This window comes from Crocodylus porosus, unplaced genomic scaffold, assembly GCF_001723895.1.
Source record: "Crocodylus porosus isolate Cpor-Errol unplaced genomic scaffold, CroPor_comp1, whole genome shotgun sequence".
NCBI classification, from domain to species: domain Eukaryota; kingdom Metazoa; phylum Chordata; order Crocodylia; family Crocodylidae; genus Crocodylus; species Crocodylus porosus.
Window position 1 is genome coordinate 25,447,953 of NW_017728950.1, and position 20,037 is coordinate 25,467,989.

General features: G+C 43.5%; 1 protein-coding gene across 2 annotated transcripts in view; it reads right to left on the bottom strand.

The window, feature by feature from the left end:
• Nucleotides 1–220: 220 nt before the first annotated feature.
• PSD3 (pleckstrin and Sec7 domain containing 3) overlaps nucleotides 221–20,037 on the bottom strand; it is a 145,993-nt gene continuing 126,176 nt past the window's right edge. For both annotated transcript variants that reach the window (XM_019554870.1, XM_019554871.1), the window contains 4 exons: nucleotides 15,400–15,557; nucleotides 12,453–12,597; nucleotides 8,951–9,094; nucleotides 221–3,636 (listed from right to left, as the gene is read on the bottom strand). In XM_019554870.1, the coding sequence (XP_019410415.1) occupies nucleotides 3,424–3,636; nucleotides 8,951–9,094; nucleotides 12,453–12,597; nucleotides 15,400–15,557 (660 nt within the window). In that variant the 3' untranslated portion in view covers nucleotides 221–3,423. The remainder of the gene's footprint in view (nucleotides 3,637–8,950; nucleotides 9,095–12,452; nucleotides 12,598–15,399; nucleotides 15,558–20,037) is intronic.

Here is a 20,037-nt window from a genome sequence, read left to right on the forward strand (position 1 = left end):
AAAGCAGCAAGATTTTTTTCTCCTTCCAGTAAAACAATGGGCATATCAAAGCATTCATGTAGGAGCTTGCTACATTGGTCATTAGCAAAGGGACAGACTCAAGCAAAGCCAGTTACAAATCTAACAGAAGCTCACAAATTGCCAATTAACTAATCCGTAGGCCTCAGAGTTCTCACCAACACCATTTGGAGCCCAGCAACTATTTGATAGCTAGAAACCACAAAGAAATCACATTTTACTAAAACCCATTACATTTTACAAAATATATCCCAGTCCTTGGAGTGGCACAATAAATAATCAAAACTAAACAGCATTTGAAACATAAATAAATAAACAAAAAGTATTTTTGCAACTCATTGTCTTCAACTTTTCAAGTGGATTTTGCTCCCCACAACTGCAATGAGTTTTCTGGTCATGACCATGAGTTAGCCAGTTTGGTACCAGGGTACTTTGCAAGATCGCCAGCTTTCATGCAATCTTGAAGGAGCTGGAGTATTTTAAAAAAGTCACAAGAACTGAACAGGTCAAAAGTCACATCTTTGCTTTTTTAAACCATTGCACCCTGTCTGCAAACCCAGTGAATCAGGTGGGGGTGTTCAACAAGATCAACCAAGAGCTGTACTGGCCCAGTAACAGAGCAAGGATCAAATGGCAGCTCTGGACTTTTGCTGGTTTCACTTTTGGGAAGTGAAATGCCACTCTCAGAAAAAGCTACGTCACCTCCTTATTTACGGGCATTCAACATTCCCAGATTATTCTCTCTTGCTATATAACCTTACCTCTTTTTTTTTTTTTTTTATACCACCACTACATAATGAACAGCTGCAGGGATGCCTACGCTTTTTCCCTGAGTAGCTAATCTACTACACAACAGTGAGTAATTGAAATGAGTCCTCCTAACGTGCATTACCATGCACCTGTCTACACTGAACTTCATCTCCCAGCATGCTGCTTACGCATTTATCTTTGGCTTTCATTCAGGAAGACATTCCTCCATAGGTCAGCATTTTTGTGTGTGCTTCAGTTCAAGCTAAAAATTAAACACAAATGGGGAAAATGTCAGTCATCTCTACTCGCAGCTCTTCGAATCCCAGTCTGCCCCAGTATTAGTTTTAAAGACGGGCAGGATATTAGCTACCCTCTAGATCAGGACTGTTCAACTGACTGCTTGCGGCCCACAAGCTGTTAAAATATGACCCTTAGCCTTCTGTCCAGCCATCCAGCCATTACTCCCCTACTGCTCTGGCAGCAGCAAGAGCTGCAGTCCCTAGGCTCTCCCTCCCCGTCCAATATACACTTTCAAGCCCTGCCCCAGGGAGGCACGGCAGAGCAGCACAGCATGAAGAGCTGAGGGTAAGGCCAGAGATGTGTGGGCACACAGTGTAGTGGCTGGGAGGGAGAGGCACCCATGGGTGCATGGTGCAGTGGGTTCCCATGGGCATGTGTGCACAGAACAGTTTGGTGGGGGTGTCACATGCAGCAGTGTGTCACCCAAGTGGCGTGCAGCCCAAGGGGACAGTGGCTCACCTTGCTGCTGCCCCCACCAATGCACCCTAGGGGGGCACGTGTTCCCCGGGCACTTAGAATTTAGACAGCCCCTGCTCTAGATTTCTAGCACACAACAGATTACATGTATTTGTTATCAATTCTGTGACTTCATAAATCCTGTCAAAACTGTTGGAATCAGTACCCTCTTGTTGTGCTGACTGCAACTACGACGATTCATTTGCTCCACCACCTCCTCACCAAATCCTACAGCCACTGGTGGCACAGCATCTTTACAGCAGTCCACAATTAGCATAGCACTGGGGTAGTGATCTCATAGCTGTCTACTGTAAGGGAAACTGGCACAGAAAAATGATTTAGCTGCTCCACAAAGTCTTTATCCTCCCTCAGCTGTCTGCTCGTCTGGCAGCTCAGTAGTCTAGAGTAAGCTGGTTTCCCTGACCGATTGGTTCTGGCCTCTCTGTGGAGCCTGCCTACCCACTTGAGTGGTGATCTCTGTCGTGTAAATACCTGCCCTCATAAGAACTGATCTAAAAGCACCAGCATGTTTCTTTATGGGCTACTTAATAAAGTAGCTGTTAAGATGGCCTGCCTCTGGACATTAAGGACTAGAGCTCACAGGCGGAATGAACTGTGCTAGGCAAAATACTACAGAATGAAACCTTGTCCCTCTCCCTGGGCCCAGGTTCCTGTACAGAAGGCAGAAGCAGGGATTAGGCAGAAGTGGCCATGCTGGATGATTTCATGGGGGCAGGGCTGGCTGACTACGGCTGCTTTGTTCTGGCTGCTAGGCAGGGGGAGACTATAACAGGGACAGTTTCTGGCCCTCAGAAGAAAATGTTTCAATTCCATTATCAAGTCCTTAAGACGTGAGGACTTCTGTTCCAACACAGACTTCCTAAGAGTGACTGAAACTAAAAGGGATCATTGGGGAGGATTCCCTTCTCAAGAGGGAAAGAAACTCAGCTGATACCAGAGAGAATGCAGGCCACCTGGGCATACTAAGCAGGAAGCAAATTTTAGGAAAAGGGAAAAAAGTGCAGCTGCACAATGTACATTAAGGCTCTCTATATAGCAGCTATGAGACAACAGGTTGTAAGAAATATATGGATACCTCTTGCTTCTTAAACATAAAGTGAAGGGTGACCTCTACAATGGGTTACTGCTTGATAAATGGCTGAATCTTCTCTAACCACCAAGAGAAACATGGCAGTGGGTTTCCTTTGCCTGGTACCCCAAGCTTTTGTTTTGAAAGACAAAAAGGAAACCCTACTTCAACTCTGGAATCTCAATGTTCCCAACAATTTTCAGGTTTAGCCCCTAAATATTTACAGGTCTAGCATGAATGCAATATTGTAACCTGTCTATTTACACAGCTCCCAACACTGAGCATAAGTACCAACATGTTTTGCATCACTGGGAAATCTCTATTCCCAGTGTCAGATTTTAACTGACCTCTCGCTGCGAGTGGCCAGCCCTACCTCTGCAGCTGTGCAACAATTCTTGTACAAAATTTGTGTGTAGCTGCAGCTGGAGTTCACTGGGCTGCAACACTCATCCAGTTACTTTTCCCACCCACCACAGAAAAGTCACAAGTGACTTGAGATGAAAGTCATGTGCCAATGGAAAAAGGTAAAAGGGGAAGCAACATGAAACAAAGTCCTAGTCCCCTTCCCAATCCTTGAACATAAGAAGAGGTACTTCAATTGCTAACTGATAAATTAACAAGGCAAAGCAAGTCAGGAGCAAAGACATCTCCCACAATCTGTACAGGAACAACAAAATATACAATAGAAAATGTCACTAACACCCCATTCAGGCAGATGCGCTTGTTTTTGTGAATGACAGGTTATCAAAGGAAATGTTTGACCACCGGCATTTTACTGCATGGCTGTTCCTCCTGCTGTCTCATGCACCCTAGGTAACCTTCTGCTTAATGCTGGGCGTTTCTGGTCTGTAGTCCTTCCTCTCTGAGACGTTTCGCTTCACCTTGGCACTAACTGGGGACTCCTGATTTAAGGAAGGACTTGAGTGAGATTTCTTCAGTCCTGGCCCATCATTCTCGTTACTGCTCAGCAGCATTTTCCCCCCTTCTTTCAGAAGGGTAACATAAATCTCGTAGCGAATTTTCTGGAAAAAAAAAACAAAAGAAAATAAAGGCAATGAATCAATCTGCATGAAATTCTATGGGTTATGATGGGCAGGTGGTCACCTTCGCTCTTTCTAGCCTAAAATCCAGGAGCCTAATATGAATATGGCTAACATCCATTATTGCACATAAACTGTCTCAACCAGCTGGAACCCAGGAATGCTGCAAAATGAACTACTCTCATTTCTCGAGTGTGCAAATTCCTGCACTGTGACTAACGATGGCACTTGGCCAATCAGAGAGCAAGTTGAATGAACGTGCTGCACGGCAATTTCTGAATATACCAAACAAGATGCTGCCAGCCTTACCCCTGGTGAGTAGTATCTTATTCCATAATTAGACCCAATGAAAAAAAAAAAAGGGGCTGCTCAGGGAGCAGCTTAGCATGAGCATGCTCAATCAGAAACAGTTCAGAAGGACACAAGTGGCTACTGCCCAGATTGCTATAGTTAAGACTCATGTGATCCTTCAGGCTCTGCTTTCTCCACATGGACTTGGTTTTAAAAAAAAAAAAACAACAACAACAAAAAACAGGGGTTCACAAAGTGCGTATACAATCCATGTTTGTCTCCAATGTGGAGTGAGAAGGCAGGCTTTACATTAGCATTTTTAGGGTAATTTTACCTGCCCCTTAGCTCATGGAAGGCCACTGTTCAACTCCTGAGCACTAAAAATGGGCGTGGGCTGTAAGGGTAGTAGATCTTCCCTTTGAAGGGAGCAGTCTTTCCAAATACCAGAAGTCTGTTGCCTGTTCAGACCCCAGCATTTCTACGAGTTGAGGTGCAAGTCATTATGCTCAAAGTCTGATTTGTACAGTGTCTGGACTGCTACATTTCCATTTGATATGGGAAAATCATGCTCTGCATAGGGCAACAATATGCTCTCACACACACAATAACTTAGCCATCAACAAGAATGAATAGTGATTAACAGGCATTCCCTGCAGGATTTCAGAAAAGATAGCCAGTATGGCTGGTATAGAGAAAAGTGCGAGCTACCCCCCCAACAGAAGTGATTCATTTAATAACCTGTCTCTGACACACCCACTAGTAAGCGAAGGCTGGCATTGTAATTAAAGTGATTACAGTGGAAGGGGGTAAGAGGGGGAAAAAGGCTTTCTGCTGACTTAATCCATTTTTCAAAATAACAAAACAAGTCTCCAAATTATTATGTTTCTGACCAAGCAAAAATGTTTAATGAAAATTCTCTCAATTTATAATAAAATAATAAAGTCCAGACAATAATAATACTTATTTGAGTGCAAAAAACAAGGAAAAAAAGGAAAAAACACAAAGAAAAAAGGGCTTTGGAGCCATTTGAAGAGCACAAAAAAAAAGGAAAAGTAAAAGAAGAGAACGTGACTGGGATTCCAATGAAGTACTTTGAAGGAACAGATTCTTACAGAGAAAGATCACAGAGAAACCCACTTAAAAATTAAATGAAGAAAAGCATTCTTATCAACTCCATATCTACAGCTTCAGCTGAATGCTGCAGAGACAAATATATTAAACAGGTAAGATGCGTCACTCAAAAAACCTGGAGAACCATCGGACAGAATTCTGATGATGCCTTGGGCAGAGGAGTGATTCACTGCAAAAGGAAGGAAAAATTGCTACAAACGTGGGGTCATCGCAATATTTATCAAGGGAAAAGTGCATTCTTTCTATCCACACATGTGTACCTACAGTTAAAATAAATGTGAGGGTACAAGACTAGGCAAATTTTAATGCCAGAAAGAGAACACAGGCTGAATTTTTGCCATATATATAAATCAAAGAGCTTTGTCAGGACTTTTATAGGGCCAGGATTTCATCTCTGTTGTCCATCTCTTTTAAACAGCTCTTTTTCTACCCAGACAATTTGACACATGAGGCCAGACCTTCTGCAAATGGGTATCATATTTTCTCATTTAAAATATATAAGATCCCTGGATAATTACATTAAGAAATCAAGAATATTAATGTTAAATAGAAAAATACTCAAATGCTTTAAGTTGCCTTCAGCTCTGCTTCTTTATTGGATGCAACAATGTAACCACATGCCAGGTTTTTGGCCACAACTGAAGCACATTTAAAGGTAAAGAACCTTCAGTACCTACCTGAAGAGAGAAACTACTTGGCTAGCGGCACTATTTTCTACAGGATGAAAAATGAGGGGAATTCTGATAGATGAAAGGGAAAAAGTGGCCAGAGAAGTAAGAGAATCTGGCCTCCTCTCTGCCTTAAGGCACCATGCTGTTTCCTATGGGACATCAGGCCCCTTTTCACTAAGCTTCCATGTTTCCCTTTCCCTTCTCTTACCACCTACTGTTCCCACTAACCTGAGGACAATTCAGGTTGCACTCTCACCTGCCAGCAGCCTTTTTGCCCCTACCTTGGAGAGGTCAGTTGCTAGCTCACAAGTGAATCTCAGTGACTTTGCTCCAAGAATGGGGACAAATAAGAAATCCAATGGAACATTTTGATTTCAGGTTTTTCACAGCGATCTTATGCTTTTTATAGTCTGCCAGCAATCTTATGCGCTCTGTGAAATCTTTTACAAGCATGAGGATAACCCGTCCTCACCTACGAGTAGGTTAAAATCACCTCTCTCATGCAATTAAAGTATATGCAATCAAGAACATTTATCTATGGGCCCTTTTTGACAGCACTGGTCATATTTCATTTCATCTGCATGATTCAACTGTCCTTTGCGATTTTCTCTAAGGAAGGAGTTACCTTTTACCTAAATGCATGCTGTTCCAGTTATGATTTGTATTAACACCCCTGGCCATTTCTCTAGATTCCTGAATGCTATATATTACTAAATATAACACCAGGCATGGAACAAACTCCCTAAGCTATAATCACACGGGAGCTTGGTTCTCCCTGACTCACCAAGCTATCAGAGAAGCAGTAAAAGGGTCTTAGTGTCAACAATAATCAGCCCTCCAAAAAGTCTCTCATCTCCTAAATACCATAACTCCCTTCTCCATAAACTCTAAAAATCTAGGGACATCAGGCTTGTGCTCTGCTGGCCAAGAGGGGAAATGCTGATGGACCTATGTATTCCAAAGACCTCCTTGCAAAATCAACCTGGCCTGGCCTGGCTCTGGTGATCCAAAGGATGTCTGCTGCTGAGGACAAGGCATGTATAAAGAGGCAGTTTTAAGATACAGATCAACACATTAAGGTAGCTCATGGAAATTCACACAGCTTCTGGAACCCCCAAGGAATGTGTTTTATTAGCCAGCCCTCTTGGAAGGCCACAAAAAGCCACATCTTGCACAAGCTGATCCTTGGGTATGTCCCCAGTGGAGTACATGACAATAACAGAGGCAGAGGCTGGGCTGGCCATAACAAAGCCCTAAGCCAGTACCAGTAGATGTGACCTTTCTATGCAAGTGGAGACAGACAAATTCCTGTGACGCTAGGAGCGACCGCTGATTAAACAGCTTCTGTACTGCAAAGCACAACAAGAATCCCCATCACTCTGGGGACTGAGGGGGTAGGGAACAGGGCTCATATTTCCCCACCATTTCTTCTGGTGGCTTTTCCTGGGACAACTATTATGTCTGTCTTATCTGGATGGAGCTTCAGCCTGTTAACTCCTAACCAAGCCCATGCCTTCGCCAGCTTTGCAAGCCAGGCCTGATGGAACATAAAGCTGGATGTTAACTGAGCTCAGAGGATCCTATCAACTGGAGGCTTCACCATACACTTTGCATGAGAAGGCAACAGAAGCAAAGCTTGTAGTAACACAGAACAGAAACACAGACGGAGAGAAAGCACCCACTGAACGCTCCTCTCTGCATTCTGACATAAAGGAAAAAAGCCAATGAAATATCGCTCTGGTGGCCTCACAGCCCAGGTCTGACTACCTCTCTGAGGCACAGAGGTTAACGACATCAAAGGTGTATACGACTCAGTAAAGAAGCCTGGCCTCTATCTACCACCAAGAGAAAAGACTCAAAACATCGAACCAGGGCTGTCTTCAGACCTTAACCAGAACTGGAACCAGAGTGATCAGGGGCCAAAGAAATCTGTCACATACAGGTCTGCCAAACTGACTCCCCATGCTTTTACCCTGATCTTTTGTTCAAAAATGAAATATCAGGGCCAGGCCAGTAACTATCAGCATCAAGAGACAACATTCAATGCAAGGCCTAACAAAACAATTGCTTGTTGGAAAGTTAAAGTACCTCTCCTCCTTGAAGAAAGGGAGTTACTCTGTCTTTTGTTAAAGGACTCAGTGTTACTTGAAAGAACACAGCTGCAGGCCTTAGCACCCTCAAAACTTCACTGAGAGATTACATGGAAGAGGTCACCATGAGATCTCTGCTTTGAACCCAGGTGCTTTTGTCTGCAAAAAACAAGAGGAAGGTCTCTGTATGAAATGTTCAGGACTGCATGCCTAAAGAGACCAGAAAACCCCTGGCTATTTGCCCAAACCCTGGACAGTCCTGCTAGCTGAAACTCTGAAGATGCTCTGGTGAAAGAGGAGACTTTTCTCTCTGTCTGTCACAGACACAACACCAATCTCTTTATGCTCCAGTCTACCTTGTGGAACAAGGCTTACTATCCTATTTTATCTGTTTCCTTTCCCACTTTACACATGGTGCAGGTAACCTTACCCTGTACCAAGAGTTTTGGTAAGTTCAGAATGGCTGCTTCCTTTAGAGTATATGCATGAAACATGATTACTGTCCTTTATTTTACCAAATAATACTAAGACCGCATTGTATAGGCATCTAGTGAGAGCCAGTACCTGCCATGAAGACAGCTCATGATCTAAATGGATGGGACAAAGGAAGAAACTAAATCCCAAGCTCTTGAGACCCTATCCTTAATAGCAAGACCATCTTCCCCAATGAAGTAACAAGCAATTGGAGTCAGATCTCTAGAATTGTGTCAAATGTGTGTGGCACTAGCATCATTTGTATCTCTGTGTGTCAAGCTATGTGCAAGTACACTGACCAAAATCCCCAGTTTAAAATATATCCACCATATTTTACATAGAAGGATCTGTTCACATATATTTTAAACTGAAGTGCCTTCTTTTGGTTAGGTAGGTCAGACCTTTGTTAACTAGTGTTAATAAGGTAAAAGAAAAACTTCACAGAGTCTGTCTGATATACAGATCTGCCTGTAGGAGTGTTGATAAGATGGATCTCTACTTTTAGAGTCCTTTTCAGTTTAGAAAAACAACTGCCATATTGTTCAGTGTCTTAGTTCTACAATAATTTCTACCACAGTATCAGTTTTCCTCAATAGAGATGCCTCACCAACTGCCCTCGCAGCAGTAGCCCACACCTACCTCAAACTCCAGATAATGATCTTTCAGTTTGTAGTCATCCACTTCCTTGCCCTTCAGTTTCTTGTCTGGCGGGTAGGAGCGATGTTCAGCTAACTCGGTTGAGATCTGCTTCAGCTTGGCTTCATGCGATTTTAGCTGTTCATCCTTCAGAAACATACAAAGCACTTAAGTGTCAGAATCAAAAACATGTAATAAGTAGAGACAGGAAAACCCCCCCGGTTCCAAGATTCTACCAAGTAGCATTAAAAACAAAAAATATTTTTCTTTTAACTAAGCCACTAAATCATATGGGACAGGTCCTCAAGCCTTGGTCCTCAGCTCCTGTTGAACTGCAATGGAACAGCCTACTTTTTAAAGATTCTCTGCACCTTTACACTCCCAACAGACCTATGGCAAATCCACCATTCCTCCCATATAAGAAAACCATAGGACATTCTGGCAGCACAGCACTGTTGAAGATGTAGTGCTCACACTCCAGTAAATCCTGTGCCAAAACCAGTGCTGTTAGGTGGGGCAGAAGTAAAAGCCTTAGCTCCTGACAATTTTACACAGGCCTGTTGTGAGGCAGAGCTGGCATCATTATAAAGACACCTCCCCACCATGACTATCAGTAGATGCTCTCCACCCTGTGGCATCCGTTTGCTGAGAGCAGTTTCCAGGCACAAGCTCTCCTGGGAAGAGGATGCGCTGTCCTCTCTGGAAGATTTATTTCCTTTGGTTAAACTCCTCTCCTCATTTATTCCCCTGGGCAGCTGGAAAAGATAAGGAGTTGCTACTCTTTCTTTCTAGACAATTTCCTTTGCCACAGTCCCAAACCCACTCGCTTCCTCCAGTCCATCTGTGTCAAGAATGGCATCCCTTCTGCAGCTCTCAGAGTGCTTTCCTGCAGCTTGTGAGGTTCCTCACTCCTGCAGGACAGCCTTATGGCCATCTCTAAATCAGGGCTTCATGCTCAATGTACTTGATTGGTCTTTAGTGCCAAGTGAGCTAATACTGCAGGAGAGAGCAGAAATGCTGGAATCTGATGCGATGGAGGAACTTCCAGGCTGGATCAAACCTGAGGTCTGGAAGATTCCCCCTCTGGAAGTGGCAAGTACCAACAGCTTCTGAGGAACCTATGAAGACCCTATAGATGTGGGGAAACTGGCAGCCGTATTAAGCCTCCTCTTGATCTCTGAAGTTAAGAGTCTGGCTTAAGCCGGAAAGCATGAGGTTTAAAGTCCCTTCCACAGTTCTCGTAGTCATTGATAATAATCCAGATATAAATGTTCCTCCCCTCTGTCCACTAAACTCTTGACCTCCATGACTTCCAGTGGCAGAGAGTTCCATAGTGTAGTTATGCCCAGTGACATGAAGCATCTCCTTTCATCAGTTATGAATTTGCCACCTTTGAATTTCATGTACTCTTGTTCCTACACTAAGAGATGGGAAGAGACATTTCTGATCCACCTTCTCTAGACACCATGTTTTTAATCATGTCCCCTCTTACCCACAACTTACCAAACACAGGACACAAGAACCGAGAAGGAATTTGGTGCCTCTCCTCCACCCTACCCCCTATTACAATTAAGATCTGATCTTGCACTCATTGACGTCAACGAGAATTTTGGCACAAGCTTCCCTCTGTCTAGAATCAGGCCTTGTGGAAGCATGCATTATAAGAGGGATTTTGAGTGAGTTTACAAAATCCTAAACAGCAAGCAGAGGAAGTTGACAATTCATATTTTACCTTCTGCAGACTGAGAAGCAGCCTGCTGGCAACATCTCCAAGCTGGCAGATAAAAGCAGACAGGTTTCTGCTTGTCTTTGAATTTATCTGCGTTGAAAATTTAACATTCTTTTTTGCCCTAGCAAAAATAGCTTATCATATTCCACTCCTCCTGTCTGTCTTTCTCCAATACACAGACCTTGGGGTTCTGTTCCATTATTATTTTTTTTCCAGATAAAATGGAAATAATGCATCTAGGAAACTACATGCTAAGTGGAACAATCACGCAGCACAGTGATCAGTAAAAGGATTTTTTTTTAGAGTTACTGGGGGAAAATTACTGAAACAACCACCAAAGTTACAGTAAAAAAAAACCCAAAAACACGCTGAACAAGATACTAGGTTGTATCCACAGAATAAAAACCCAGAACAAAACAAGTTGACATTACATTGGTATAGAGGCACTTTTTAGATTTCTACCTTGCATATGGCATGAGAAGTTGATCACCCTGACGCAAGATGTTATTGCCCTAAGGAGGGTACAATGGAAGCTGATGAAAATTACACCATCTTTGAAGGAACTAGCATATGAGGAAAGGCTGAGAGCACTGGAATTACGTTTAATCAGAATCAGGAAGCTGTAATGATGGCAAAAGGTCTTTAAAAATTTATGAAAAAGAGCAATCAAGATCAGGGAGATCGCATCTCACAAATTTAATCTCAACTGCATAGGCGACGCATAGGGAGGGCATGTGCCCCCCCCCGAGACTGGCCAACGCTGAAGCTGCCACCAGCTTCTGTAGACAGTTGTTGCTAGCACCCACCTCCACAGCCGGGGGCAGCTGTGGGCAGTCCCCGCTCACAGACAACACCACAGGCAGCAGCTGAGGGTGGTCCCTGCTTGCTGCCATGGTGCCCACACAGTTGCAGGAGGCACCAGTCATTCATGTCTCAGAAAGCTGGTAGTAAGCAATACACTTGTGCTGACACAGTGTCAGGGAAGCACAAAGTTGGTTTACCTTACATTCTAGAAAGTCCTCCGATTTGGAGGAATCCCAAGTGGTGAATAGATGCAAATCACCTGCAGAGGTCCTAGAGAAGAGGGTGGATGCATGCATTTAGAGTACTTTATTTAGCAGCCTGGGCAGCATTAGAGCCCTTCTGATGCTGCTCTAAGTGACTGCGGGTGACTGATGATGATGAACCACCTCATAGCTAGATCAGGGAGCCATGAAAGTGGCTCAGACTCAATTCTATCATCCAAAAAATCCCAAAGAGTCCTGAGCATTGCAGTTTTCTAGCAAGTCAGTAAGAGCCAAGAAAATATGTACCTATAAAAAAAAAAAAAATACCCATACCTTTGTTTTTAGAACAGGAGGGGGCTCAAAGGCATAGTTCAAATAAATCTCATAGGAACATATATCTCATGCCTGTAACCTCTTTGTTCTTATACATTCAGCCGTTCCCATGGAATAAGGGCTTTGTATCCAATATAAACTTAATATAAAGCTACAAGATCCCTTCCTTCAGGAAAATAAGCTTTGTCAAAGTCTCCCTCCCTCACCAATCCTGCCCCGCTCTGCAAATATTTCTCATGCCAAAAAGCAAAAAATTTGCTTTTTCTCATGCCAAAAAGAATCCCCATTATTTCTAAGTTCCAGCACCACTTCGTGCATAGTGGTCTGAATTGGAATAGCACGAAAATAGTGTAGCCCCTGCTCTCCCTTTCCAAGGTTACTGCCAACCAAAGGCATCACTACCACAGGAAATGTACTCACTAGAATGGCAGCTCACCTGAGAAAGCTTTGTCGTGGTGGCAGGCAGAAGCGGGCGGCTGAACTTCTTCTGAGAGCCAATAGCAGCTGGAAACGGAGGTGCAGAAAAGACAGCTGCGACACAGTTGATTTTGTCAATCCAGGCTTGCATTTCATCTTGACTTCTGAGGAATGCAGACAAATATCAGTGAGGACATCTGTGGGCCCATTTGCTTTTCCCACTACCTCCTCACCATCAGTGTGACACCTAGGGACTGGCTCATGAGCTCACTCCTGTGGAACAGCTAACTCAGCATCCTGTCTCCAATAACGATTAGCGTTGTGTGTTTTAGAGGCACACACAACAAATACGTTTCTTTCACACCACTTTGATCAGAGGCTGGCCTGTGCCCTGAAAAGTCAAAATGCTCTAACTCCTCATTTTTCCATCTCTCTTTTTGCCCTTAGCTGCTTTCACTGAACCCCAAATAGCTATGCCATTAAGTTGATCAGTAAACACTCCCCTTCCCTAATCAACCACTCAGTCACAGAGTACAGATGCAGAAGCTACTTCTTGATTAAATTTAAACCTAAATATTGGCCCTTGCCAAAAAAAATTGACTGTTTCAGCCATCCCCTGTCCCTTGCTTCCTAATGTAGAAAAATATGCATAAATGCAGTTCTTTCCCAACCAACTTGCTTCTCTAGAATAGTCTTGAGATTACGGCCAAGCCAGGACCTGCAGTACCACCAAGATCTTTCAATTAAAGTCTCTTAAATACTAGGGAGATGCAAGGTCAATTAAAAATTGTATGGGGAATGCCACCAAATGCAGCACTAATGATGATGGCGAGACAGGAAGGAGACAAGAAAAGCCTACTGGATAGTATAAAATCTAGTTTGGGACAAAGTTACATGTGAATAAAGCATGTGTCAATTCTTCTCTTTTCCAACTAAAGCCCAGTTCCTGTGAGCACGGTTCCATGCAATGTGAGTAGTCCTACACCGCATACAGAAAAATCTGTGCTTAAAACCTTGCAGGATACTGGCTGAAAAAGATGCAAAAATTGTTTCAGAAAGACAAAAACCCCATCAGACTAGGCCTTGTGGTAGGATCCTACATGTAAAGAAATCAACCCTAAAGTATTAGACTGAGTTCATCTCTCTGCCTACTGTTTCCAAACTCATTTTGCTGCTTGTTCTATCTAAAAGGAACCTCCAGCACCTTTCAAGCTTGAATTTGTGAGTCTTGTAAGAACATGTTCTCTTTTTAGCACACCAGGGGTACATCTACCTGTGCAATTAATCATAGAATGATAGAAAATTAGGGTTAGAAGGGACCTCAGGAGGCCATCTAGTCCAATCCCCTGCTCAAAGCAGCACCAGCCCCAACCAGATCATCCCAGACAAGGTTTTGTTTAGCCAGATCATAAAAACCTCCAGGAACAGAGAGTCCACAAACTCTCTGGGTAACCTGTTCCAGTGTTTTACTACCTTCCTAGTGAGGAAGTTCTTTCTAATATCTAACCTAGGCTTCCCTTACTGCAACTTGGGATCATTGCTCCTTGTTCTGTCATCTGCCACCACTGAGAACAGTTAACTCCATCCTCTTTGGAACCACCCTTGAGGTAGTTGAAGACTACTATTAAATCCCCCCTCAGTCTTCTATCCTCTGTATATCATGCCGAAGTTTATTGCTGTCAGGTGCCGCGTTTACATGTGTGCTTGAGACTTCAGAATGTTGAGCGGATTGGCAGGGGGTCCAGGGTGTCAGCCTGCCAGCCTGAGGCTGCTCTGACCCAGCTCAACATGCTAGAGGAGCTCACTGGGGCATGAGGGTGCTTTAGTGCAGGGTTTAGCCAGCAGACAACACCCTCATGCCCCAGCCAGCCCCATTAGCATCTACACATGCACTGCTGTGCAGTAAACAGCACTGCAGCAGGACAGTACTTGTATGTACAAGTACTAACTTACAGTGGCATGTATTAGTTTACTGCGACCTAATAGGGCTGCACTTGTGGACACAGAAAGTTTACTGCAGAGCTAATTAGGCAGCTCCACAGTAAACAACTCATGTAGATGCACCCCATGGGATCTATAACTGGATTAAACAGCTGCATCATATCCTGGTATATTAGGAATGTGCTGGGGCCACCTGCAAGTGGGCCAGAACAACACCAAATGTATTTAATCCAATTTTTTTTTCAATGCCAGGAGATAGAAGCAACATTTAAAGTTGCGAGTAAAAGTATTAAGACCAAGCTAGAATCCTTTACTGCGAGCTTCCTCTCTTTGAAGCTACAGCTCTTGGCTTCCCAAGGAAAGCTGACAACCTATACACCTAGCTTGAAAGCTACTGTGCCCTCACAAAGCTCCATGAAATTCTCTGTGGAAGATCAGGACTTAGGCATAGATTCAGATTTTTAAACCCAGAAGGAGCCTTTAAATCATCAATTCTGACCTCATGTATAGTGCAGGTTGAAGAATTCCAGCCAGGGACTCTTGTGCTGAGCTCAGAAAACTTATGTTTGAATAGAACTTACTTCCCAGAAAGGCATCTGGTTTTATTTTGAAGACATAAGGAGAAGGGAGAATCCAAGATTGTCCTAAGTAGCTTGTTCCAATGATTAATCACCCTTGCTGTTAAAAGTGCGCGTCTTATTTCCAATTTTCATTTCATCTGGCTTCAACTGCCAGTTGCTACTTCTTGTTATGCCTTTCTCTGCTAAATTAAAGAGATTTTCTGTGCCCAGCATTTTCTCCTCATGAAGTACATATACATCATAATCAATGCTTCTTGGGCTTATTTTTGATTAGCTAAAAAGATCAAGCTCTTTAAGCTTTTGATTTAACCCTTAAGTCACAAATCTATGCTGATCGTCTCCATCCCAGAATGTTAAAAAAAAAAATATGGTCCCCTCTGTTCCCACCTTTTCGCTTCCCATAAATTAAACACCCATATCAAAATGATAAATTTGCAAACTCACTGGGCTTGGAAAAGCAGGACTCTCCAATCAGCTGTTTTGAGCTTTAAAACATTAGGCCTTTTCTCATAGTCGGTTGCCTTTGATGCTAACGCGTGGTGTACACTCACTGCATTTTTAAGATCTTCCTCTGACAAAGCCTTTTCTGGTTTATATTCATCCTGCAGGATTTAAAAATGAAAAGACAGTATAAATTATTCTATATTATTAATCTCTTTCTTTAACCTAAGAACAGCAATAAAGTCTTGCCCCACATAGGGCCATCAGCAACATTAAAAGATAGAAATTTAATTTAATCAGCCCTAAAACATGTGCCTTCCCTGCTATTAAAATTCTACCTTTTCATATTCTTTAGTCTCTCTACAAAAGATGTGAAGAAATTCTACCATCATTTTCCCAACAAGAGAGAAGAACAGAAAGGATGGAATCATGGAAAGGATAAATCATCTCTGTGCATCCCTCCACAAACTGTCCCCTTCTCTGTCACATCAAGGAACCAATATTCAGGGCCCTTCATGGCCTATCCCTTGCTTTTACCACCAAGAAGTTCACTTTCTTCTCTGACTGGCACAAGACACCAGCTCCTATCACTTACTTCTAAGTACTTTGACGTTTCCCCACATACTGCCTCTTCACTTTGGGAGGAGCTCTTTTTACGAATCCCCAACTAACACCGTATATTCTTTTATAACCTCTCTTTTTCTGTAATGCTACAAAACAACTGGCAATGGTCAGGCTATCAAACATGCTAAAAGCACTGCCCACCAGAATGATCAACATTCCCTCATGGTTTCCTTGTACTCCTAAGTCAATCCACTCCTTTTGTTCTGTTGTCTCTGACAGGAACATGGGACTGAAAAAGATCTTCCAGATTACTTCTAGGCAACCACCTCAAATAAGCCCTGTCCTGTACTCATATTTAATATGTACATGATAAGTTCTCCAGGGCAACAACCATCTTTCTGTTCTGTATTTGTACAGCAATGGCACAATAAGGTCTTGGCCCATAACTGAAGATGCTGCAGCAACAATAGGCTAAATTCCTCAGTACTGCAAGTTTCAGCCTGGGAACTCATTCTGTTCTTAATTGCTTTAGGGCCACAGTTAAATCAAAATCATGGTTCTTGTTGTCAGTGAAAAAAAGTATTCCAAGTGCCATTTGGAGCACTGCAGTGTGAGAAATAAAGACTCTAGTCTACCAGGCACAGGTGCCTAAATAACCTCATGGCCAAGTAACAAAAGGGGCATGTGAAGGGAAGAAGTCATTTGCTGGCAATGCTGCCATGGGGTAAGCTGATAGAAGTGTTTATTAAACAAAGGTGTAAACAGCCCTTCACCTTTCTATATTCCTAACCTACAACCAGCTCACACTAGTCAACCTGAATGTCTTTTATTGTTCTCTCAGCTTCCTAGTACTAAGCAGCACGATACATAATTTCCACAAAATGTGCCTTCCCTGGAGCAAGGGTAAAGAAATCAGAGAAGACCCTGCGTGATCTGTCACCCTGATTCCCAATAGCTATTGGGCTGGGGGCTGGTCAGGCACTGACCTAGTGCTGGGTATTTGTCAGAGACCTGCTCTAGGAAAGACAAATTTAGCATAGATGAATGGCTTTAAACAGAGAATGGATCCTCAGCTGGCACAGATTGGTATAGCTCTCAGCTCCTGCAGATATAGTCCACAGTGCATGGGAAAGCTTCAGCCACTGTTTTGGGGATGTACAAGCCGCCCTACAGTCAGAGCCCAAGAAGCTGTTGCTAAATGGGGTCTCTCTAAAACTCATCATTCTGGGATGGGTAACTGGCCCATTGGTGCATTGGGTTAGAATTTCATTGTGGTTCTCCCAGGTGGCCTCCTGAGCTGATCATGTTGAGGGACACAGGCTTCACGAGTTCTTTGTGCTGGAGGTGTAGTGAGTGACACCAATCCCACAAGTGAATCATTACTTGCCCCAGAATATGGACAGAGCTGTTCATTTGCACAACAGCTAGCAGACTTACTTTTTGGTGCCCCCTACGATAAGTCAGCCGAAACGAAATCAAATGCTCTGCTGGAGCAGATAGGCATTTATAAACATCTGCAGTCACCAGTTAATCTACCAGCCCATAGATCACTCTTCCCTACCATGTGTAAAAGTCATGATCATCTTCCCTCCACCTGAAATGGCTGAAATAAAATGGTAGAAGACTGGAGCTTTGCTAGCAAAAGAACACCTTTGAATCTAAGTAAATGCAGCATAAGGAGTTTGCATGGTCCTATGCTGTGGCAGTGCAAGAAGGCAACTCACCTCCTCTTCCATTACTCTAGCTCCTGCAGAATCCTGACCAGTTTAGCTGCTCTAGTTAGTTGGCCATATAATGAACCAAGATAATCTTTGCCTGGATTTGCTCTTAAATGCTTACTGTGCCAGGGCACTCACCCTAAAAACCTTTATTCAGTTAGCACCTCATCCTATTGCGATATTTAATCATACTCACCTTAGCCCTCACCTTTTTCTTCAAAACCAGCTGGGAAAAATTGGAGTGCACATTATACGCAAGGAAAAGGGCTTCTTACAGGTCCAGAAATTAATTTGGGGGTAGGGCAGTGGAGTGGTACAAGTATTAATTGCTGCAGTGCTGGAAACCACTGCTCCCTCCCTTTCCACCCGTCTGCCATGAATTTCTGCCCCCATGCAGAGGTGTGTGGGGCTGGTCTATGGCTGCAGTGCCAGGTTCAACCCAGCACACAGCCCTGGAGCCTGCATGTGGCTCCACAGTGAGTGTGCAGGATCAGACCTGCTGCACAACTGAAGCCAACATGGTGGATAGGGCCCCACCAGGTCATACAGCCTCAGAGTCAGCATACTAGATTGGACCCTGCCAGGCCCCATGACCCCAGAGCCGGTATACTGAATTAGACCCTACTGCTCCAGAGCTGGCCTGCTGGCTCAGGCCTTACTGGGCTACCCTACTACTCTGGAGCTGGCATGCCAGATTGGGCCATGTCACTTGGCCCCAACTCTGACATGTTAGACTGGGCCTTACCAAGCTGCTCAGTCCCAGAACCAGCATGTTGGATTGGGTCCTGCCATGCAGCTCCCAGTCCTGGAGACCTCAGTCCTCTGCCACTTACCCAAACTCCATGGTAAGATTTTTTTCATTTCTAAAGGCCTTACAAAAATAGGGAGAATGTTATATTCAAGGGTATGGTATATGCAAAAAATATGGTAGTTACCTAAGTGCGAATCTATTCCACAAGACTCAAGTCCCTGAAAAAATACTGATGCATCAACATTTTATACTTGACCTTCTGATCTCTTAACACTGATTTACAAAAGGTAACAAATAGAAGAAGGACACACCCACCTTTTCTGATGGCTGTTTTTCATGGACTAGAGCAGGGTGGAATAGGGTCACACTTAGGTGCCTACTTGGTGGAACAGGATCTGGGTCCTAGTCTGCATGCAAATGAGATGCGAGCAGAAGAGGGCAACCAAGCAGACCTTGTGTGATGCTGCCTCAAGGGACTGGTTTGTTGAAAGCTAGTGGCAAGTAATAGGGATCACTGCAAATGATGTTTAATGGAGACAAACAAGCATGGCTAAATCTTAAACATATGGTGGTCTGGCCATCATTCAAGCAGCTGGCACTGTACATCAATGATCCTGACAGCTATTGCTAGTCTTACGTCCCATCTTCTTGCAAAAGATTTTTGAAAAGATGATGGCAAGTCAACTCCAACTGTGTACTGACTCCCTGAAGCAATCTAAACCACTTCTGAGCAGGCTTCACTGATGTACTATCCCTTCTTACATCCATGTTAATCATAACAGGCGGATTGGCAACCCACACTACCGTGGATTATGCAGCTCCATTAACTTGCCTAAAAGCCCTGATCAAGATCTTTGAAATTGCTTTGAATTATTTTACTTTGTCTCACTTGTGCAAACACTCTTAAAGGTTGAAATGGGCAGTCAAACTTCTTCAGCAGAAGTCCTTGATCCTGTGTGACTGGCATGCTGTAAGACCACTTATACTGAAGAGCTCCTGGTATTTGGAAAATATCCAGCTACACATTTCTTTCAAACAGGAACTGAAGGAAGTTCCCCCCGATGATCTAACGTCTGAAAGAGATAGGAGCGCCTGGATGGCAGCTGGCTCAAGCCCAAACCATGTCAGATGGAGGTAGTGCAAGAGAAGTGTTCTGAAGACTTGCCAGGAGCTGTGACATCATTAAGAACCCCATGGATTTGTGAATGCCATGTTCTTCCTTGGTGTCCTACTGAACATGTATTTTGGCGTCTCAGGTAGCTGATAAAAAATGACTCTTCTACCTTCAGCTGACCCACTGTCTGTGCTTTATTACTAATGGATTAAGAAAGGCAAAGCAGGGTATTTTAATTTTTACAAGCTATTGTGCAATGCATGGACAAACCAATTGAGTTAACATGTCATAGTTCCAAAATTCTTTCCTTTCAAAGGTCCCATAACTCCCACTGAGCTGACACTTAACTTGGGTCTCTGTGACAATAACTCCACATCCTACTTTTCATAGTTTCATAGTTTCTAGGGTTGGAAGGGACCTGAGCAGATCATCTAGTCCGACCCCCTGCCATGGCAGGAAAGAATAATGCCATGGGGTCAAACGACCCCAGCAAG